The sequence below is a fragment of the Daldinia loculata genome (genome assembly GCF_022478755.1).
Source record: "Daldinia loculata strain CBS 113971 unplaced genomic scaffold F4817scaffold_12, whole genome shotgun sequence".
Lineage (NCBI taxonomy): Eukaryota > Fungi > Ascomycota > Sordariomycetes > Xylariales > Hypoxylaceae > Daldinia > Daldinia loculata.
In genome coordinates this window covers 310313-317602 of record NW_026054866.1, presented here as the reverse complement: position 1 = coordinate 317602, position 7290 = coordinate 310313, and the positions used below count along the sequence as shown (strand labels likewise).

The 7290-nt window shown below is 44.1% G+C and overlaps 2 protein-coding genes across 2 annotated transcripts; both read left to right on the top strand.

Annotated features, from left to right (window-relative positions):
• The first annotated feature begins 4530 nt into the window (after nt 1–4530).
• On the top strand, nt 4531–5782 carry F4817DRAFT_331431 (uncharacterized protein). The gene is made up of 2 exons (XM_049302505.1): nt 4531–5027; nt 5080–5782. The coding sequence occupies exons 1-2, from the start codon at nt 4859–4861 to the stop codon at nt 5349–5351; spliced, it is 441 nt and encodes a 146-aa protein (XP_049161083.1). The 5' UTR covers nt 4531–4858; the 3' UTR covers nt 5352–5782.
• A 221-nt stretch (nt 5783–6003) lies between these two features.
• Nucleotides 6004–7227, top strand: F4817DRAFT_34384 (uncharacterized protein). Its single transcript, XM_049304067.1, has one exon. The coding sequence runs from the start codon at nt 6470–6472 to the stop codon at nt 7121–7123; it is 654 nt and encodes a 217-aa protein (XP_049161082.1). The 5' UTR covers nt 6004–6469; the 3' UTR covers nt 7124–7227.
• The last annotated feature ends 63 nt before the right edge of the window (nt 7228–7290 follow it).

Here is a 7290-nt window from a genome sequence, read left to right as displayed (position 1 = left end):
TCTACCCCAGCATGTAATAATCCAAACCTACAGATGAGATGCAGAAGCAATCACGCAACCATTACATTGTGGCTGTTTCTTAGCTTACTTGGAGAACATATTAATTACCCCGAATCCGTATTAGATGTTGCCAAATCATCAGTCTGCTTACTCGCCGAACGGATAAGCAACATAATATAGAGTGGCATCGATCCTCGGGCATCATTATGCGAGCGAGAAGTAACGAAATGGATTTTATTGTGTAAAGAAATGTGTCTGTTTAAGAGACTCTGAATAGCCTATCAACTAGGCTATATAGTACTCCTATGATAGTAAGGTAGCCAATGGCTTCTCTGTAGCCTATCTTCTAAGTACGGGAGAGGTACAAGTACACAAACTAGTAAAATTGATAAATCAGGACTTGAAATGACAATAATTCAATCACTCCCCTCCTCCTTTCATTTCAGAATGGTGTTGTTAAGGCCAATCCGATTTATGGGGTTGTATATTTGTGTCGAGTCTCTTTGTGTTTACCTCGTGTTTCGGGAGACGGCCTGTATATATCATCTCTTCCATGACCGCTTTAGACCTTGTAACTAATTTTGTTGATATTTTTACCAAATGTCCTTGCTGTTTTACAGCAATAATCAAGTAAATTCATATGGATTTCCCTAGCGCTTAAGACATGACTGTCCCGTGGCAGCTCTAGCGCCTTTAGACTATAGATTCTTGAAGTACTGGTGTTCCTAGAGTTTCCATCCCCCGGGGAACCATGGTTATCTTGATCGATGTATGATACTGAAAGACGGTTTCCACTATCGACGTCGAACTACCCCGAGCACATCCCGCCAGGTACAATATCAATGAATTTCCTTACATCAAAACAACACCTCCGTTTTGTGGCGGTAGCCCAACTTATTTTAGATCCTCCGTATATAAATCTAAGACACCTGGAGTTATGCATTAGGTCGTACATCAAAAATAACCAATATTACCTCTCATGTCAATAATATAATACTATGCCTGAGGTATTTTAGTTCTATTCTCTCGTATAACTACTTCATTACCTATTAGATAAAACTTGTGCCTTCGGACCACATCTGGCCATATTAGAGCGTAACCTTACTTACCGTGAAGAGTCGTAGACAGTTTTTCATGGATCTAGACCACATATATGATAACGTGATCCCAGGTAGGTAGGTAGTCATCATGTCAACCTCAAGCCTGTCAGATTTTGGCTTACGCACTTGACCGCATTTTTGCCTAAAGAATTTGTGTAAGTCCTCAATTATTATTTTAACATACTAGTATCCCGAAGCGTAGGTGGCCATATCATTTTAGATCAGAATGATAAGTCATAAACGCTACGGGTTAGGCATAAAGGTGGACCAGGTGATACTACGATCCTCCTCGTATGGAGTGGTATTCTCATCACCACGGTGGGATCCAATCTATTAAAAAGCTACGTAAACTCAAGGCTTATGATTGCTGGGTGGTATTTCGGTAGTCATACTCCCAAAGTACTAGTTAGCTACCATACATATTTGGTTTTTGGCCTATCAAAGTTTCAGCTAAGGACCAGTCCATAGGCGAGTAAGCACCCTGTGAGGAAGGACTATCTAGGTAGATGTATGTTTAAGCCGATCAAACTTTGTATCGTGTAAAATTATCATTCGCCAAACAGATCGATGGACTGACCTATATCCTAAAGAAAGAGATGAGCTATACCCACCCCACATACATACACTGGATCGTTGGCATGGAAGTCTGCAAGGCTAGAAGCTATGAATTTCAACCCCCCCCCCCCCTCCCCCCAAAAAAAAAGAATTGGTGCCCTGTTAGGTAAATCCTTGTGGCCTCGGATGATATTATTGATCTCAATCGACGTCACCGGCTTTATTACATATTATGTCCCCCAAATAAGAGTCGAGGTAACGTAGCATGGGGAAGTACGGATTTAGAGCGAACAATGCTCCTTCCATGTACTCTAATCAAGACAACACCAATTATGAATATTGTTGGCTATCTTTAGTACTTGTATCCAAGTATCTTTAGCTACTTGGAAAACATGATGGGGAGTGCTTGGGATGATCTTTAAAGATTGTCAGATTTAAGTGGTTGATCAAGTTTTGTCTAGTTCATCAAATAGGCTACTATCTGATTTATCTAACTTGTCTTGTGGGACTAATGGTACCACCTCCAAAGTGATAACCAGGTTGTTAGTCGAATTCTAAGAGTGGCATTTTGCAGCTTCATATCGGCTATTTCATATTAAACTAACAACTAACAACTACTAAGAAAATACCGAGTACGTAACTAATTGAAAGATAGCTATTTGTCTGGTAAGGTAGTTGACGCGTATAATTCATAATATCAAGGCAGTATAGGTCGCTCAGGTAGGTTATGATAAAATCAGCTGGAAATATATTCTAAAGGGTGTGAATTTCAGGAGGAGTATATTGTGGGCGTGTATATCATGAACGTAGCAATGGCAACTCCTTTAACGGATGATACGTAGAATAACGATATAATTTGGCGGGCACGGCGCTATACATCTCGATTATAAAGGCCATTCGAAATAAAGCAGGAATGTCATAATGCTCTTGTTTTTCATTCCTGGATGGAAGCAGATCGTCCGACACGATGTTTGAACATGATATTTGACTGGATTGGGCATCTTACACTAGGTACTATTGCAGTGACAAGACTTTGATGCTATTTTGATTTTTATCCGGACGGAGAATAGGTCTAGAAATCCTGTTTATCTCCCCAATCCCAACTAATGCAAGTCTGTCGAAGGTGAGCCAAAGTGGACATCAAGCGTTAGGCGCCGGCTCTTGATAGATTATGGGATGCCGCTTTATCATGCATAATAGTTGCATAAACTCCTTTGCTTAATATAATGTAGCTTTGGGTGAATTCATGAAGCCGGAAATAGTAACTTATCCCTCGTCCTGCAAGGTATAGGGGCCTGTCGAACAAACCACTACACCACTAAAAGGTATTTTCGTAATAGCTTTTATTCTAATTATTTATACGGACAGACATTTGTCTGACACGGCCCACATGAATAATCCTAGTACGCATGGTATAAGTGGTAGCATGAACCATATGGTTGCCGATTTAAATCTTGTCGATCAGTTGATAACTTCTGGGGTGGGCCTGCTAGCCGCTCCGCTGGATATTAGCCGTAGCCTGCCTCCCGCCGTTATACATAGTATTCTATGCTGCTAAACCTCACTGACAAGTTCTATGAGAATTGTCTGAAACCCATAAATTATACTTAAAGTCGGTATATCCGGAAAATTACTGATCTTATAAAATGCTTGGTTGGTCAAGCTCTCATAATTAATCGCACAGTACCCGCTGTGGCGTTTTTCCTCAGCTGACGTGTTTCGTATGAGAGGCTGTAGTTGAATTGATGTAATACCGTAGAAGCAAGGCGTGCTTGGAACCAGTACTCGACGAATTGTGGTACGGCAAAAAACATGCTCAACCTAGTCTATATAGTACAAAAAAACGTCCGTGTAACTGGTTTTGACGTTGCCTTTACCTTCAAGTGTGACGCACCCCGCATAAATTCCACCTGTGAAGGGCTGGATAAATTAAATAACGTGCATATATCTGATATGCGGCTCCCGGGCATCGTATATATATCTTGATCTCATTACGTACAAGATTCATAATATAATGTGACGCGGCAACTAGCTGCGCGTGGCCATAGGTATTCATTCCGTTAATATATCAAACAAGGGCAAAGGGGTTAGCTGCATTTTCGAGTTCGTTGCTGACGGCCCAGAGATGGCCGCTATAAGTGGCGATATTAAGTAATTATGTCTCTACCGCTGTAGTACCGACAATATGGAAGAATACTGTTCATCTGTAAGGACGTTAGAGTATATTCTAAATGATCGCCATGGCATAATTTTCTCGTTCAAAAATATGATCTCTAACTTACGTAAATCAGTAAGCAAATTGATCGGCCGGCAAATGATGGGATCGTCAGTGGGGAATAAAGAAGCTTAAAAATTGACAGCTGTGATCGTCAGGTCCCGGTTCCACTTTGTCGAACCGACGTCGGCAAGAATATGAGGATACCTTCCTATTTCTCATAATGAATCTTGAGATCATTGAGCATTGGATGCCACGTAGGCTTCCCATTGCTAGCAACGTGGATTCGTTTCTAGGCCTATTCCTGGTGAGATCGATTCCCAACAAAGACGTCGTCAAAATTGCGTAGCAGCACGCAAAGCCAGGGATAGGTAGACAAGAACCAATAAGGTCATGAGCCACACCTCCTTCGCCGTAACAGGCACAAAAGGGTTTCTAGCATACTTGCCCCTATATCCATACCATGGAGCTTTCCCCGTTACTATGGGAGTATCGTTCGGTTTCCGGACACAACATCCGTCAATGAGAAGCAGTGCCTACTTAGTAACCCAATGAGAAGGTATAACCGTATGTTGCTCATGAGAGGTTGTATTCCGGCAGTTTGAATTCATTGATCTGTATTGAGCTGCTTCGTTAAACGAGCCAACGGTTCATGATGGGTGAACTGGATCGCTCGAGAACATCAACGTCATCTCGCAGGGCTGGCAGTCTTCATGCGGTAGGACAAGCATTTTGAAGACCACTTCGAGGAAAGTGAGGACGCGAAAGCGTATGGCAGTTGTAATTTCGACGAAGCACGCAATCTTGATCGATAACCAGCTCGAACGTGGGAATGGGGATGTCACAAAAAGTATAAATAAGAGGCGTCGATCCTATAGACGATGCTCTCTTTCTATTCTTCACCAGCGGCAACAACGCAATCGATATAACCAGCTTCTCTACAACCCTCTTCTCAACCTCAGCACCTTAGCTTCGACTCATCTTCAACATGAAGGCCTCACTTTTCACTCTCTTCGCTGTTGGCGGCTTCATTGCCACTAGCATCGCTAACCCCATCAATGACGAAACTAACGTTGAAAAGCGTCAGGATATTGACGCTATCGAGACAAGTCTAGAGTCCCTTTACACTCAGATCCAGGAGCAGACTGCGAAGATCAGTGAGTGATCATGAGAGGGGCTGATAACTAGAATGATCTAACAAATAGCTAGACTCGACCCTGACCCCCGTGGCTGATGGCGCCCCTGAGGCTGACGCTTCGGCTGCCGCCGAGTCCATCGCTCCTCAGCTTGACGCTATCGCAGATCTTCTTGACAAATCTTCCACCATCGCTAAGCGCGCTATTGTTGAGGCCCGGTTCTTCAAGGAGGACATTTTCAAGACCGTTTCCCTCATCCTATTCGAGCTCCTCGGTACCGTGAAGTTTATCCTCATCAAGCTTGGTCTCGGTAAGATAATCCCGCTGCTACGTCTTCACGTGTGAAACTAACGGATAACATCAGGTCCCGTTTTGATCCACCTTGTTCCTCTCATTCTAGCTCTCGTCAAGCTCGTCAAGGCCCTCGACAAGGTGGTTGACGGCCTACTGATTGCAGTCAAGTTCATCGTTGATGACCTTCTTAAGGCTGTCGGTCTTGGTCTCCTGGGTCTTCTCCCCTAAATGACTTACGCATGGCCTTTAGCAGAAACATTCACTTGACCGAGATAGAGAAGTGGGCCACTGTTTTCCAATGGTTGCTGTCGCTGGCGTCGATATACACGTTTGGCGTCTTGGGTGATTGTGGTCTTTTCGTCGAAATTACATTCTCTCAAGGGGCAATTGGCACAGACATAGACAAGAACTCCTCGGTAGACCTAGAGTTACTGAGCACAAGTGCTTACTTGATGAGCCATGAGTAATAAAAATGTTGTCTTAGTCAATATTGTTCTGGTGAACTCAATTTCAATTTTCCGGCGACTCCTGAAGCTCATACATATCGGTGACACTGTAATATTAATGATAAGAATGAGTTCGCGAAATGATATCAAAATCTAAAAAGAGTAATATAGGGGGTATTATGGTGGGGTTGCGGTAAGACAGGGATAGGGTAGCTGACACAACATCCCATCTTTTAATTGGTTTATATTCCTTGTGAAACTATACCTCCCCTGAAAAGGACATCTTCATTGAGGCTCTTTAGCCTTGCGCAACGTCGAATACCCTACAATTGACCAATGGGAAAAGAAGACCCTCGTATTCATTAACCTTAACAACCCCGTCGACTTTCAAACCAAAGTAACCGAAGCATTTCGGACATGAGACGAAAGACGGCTAACTCGGCCTTGGTATTTGCCTGATGGTTCGACGTTCCGCATTACCCCATTACCCCCCCCGTGTTGATCGGCGGGTAAGTTGTTGATAAAAAGCGTGAAAGATCTCATTTTCAATATGATCGACATTCTTCTGCTCATTTATCACTTTTCGATTCTATCATCCTTCTGTGAAGGGACCTTGCTTCATTCGTAATATTTTATTCGTTCGTTCTTAGCTGGTTCTGAGCATTCTCCCTCCCTCTTACACATAACCCCGTTAATACTATCCGTACTCGTCAAACCATCATAATGCGTACTTCATTCTCTATCGCCGCCATCCTTGTTGGCACCGCAGTCGCGGCCCCCATCATTCCTTTCGTCACTACGACTGCAGTGATACCGCTGCAAGATGATGCCACCGGTTCATTGAGCGCGGCTACAGAGGTTAGCCGAAGACAAAGCGCTAAGCAAGCCTGCTTCGTCGTTGGCAGCACAACTCTACCCCAGGAAGTCGCCGACGTCGCCGCCAGCCTAGCCTCAACTGTCACATGCAGCAAGTCCGCCACGACTATCTCTGGTGTGCCAGACGTTACATCTGGATCCACGACCTTCTCGTCCATCGACTTCAGCAAGTCTAAGCAGACCGGACTCCAGTTCGCGCTGTCGCAGTTCGCAACAGCTGAGCCTCTTGCCAGCACGGATCTGCAGAAATTCCAGGACATGCTTAACGTATACGAGGCTACTGAAGCTGGTATCCGTAGCGTCGGCGGTTCTTTAGCTATTAAAGTTCCAAAATTCTTCCTCGAGATGCAGGTGTCGCGAATCCAGACCGCTCAAGGGAACCCGCCGGCTGCTGCTGGGCTCCAGGTCGACCACCTCCGCGACAAGGTCCTGAAAAACGCACCTAAGGAGGCCGCAGACCTATTAAACCAGGTCACGCAACTCGCGACGCAGCTGAGCTAGATACCTTGGAGAGGGATTAATGAATAGTACAGATATTTGTATATGGCATTCGCATTATTCGCAAGACGTCAACATAGCTGATCTAGCTAGGAAACGTTTATAATGAAATATTTTAGGGAGATTTGTATTGTCCATGCACTCGTGCCCGCTTCCGTCTACCGACGCCT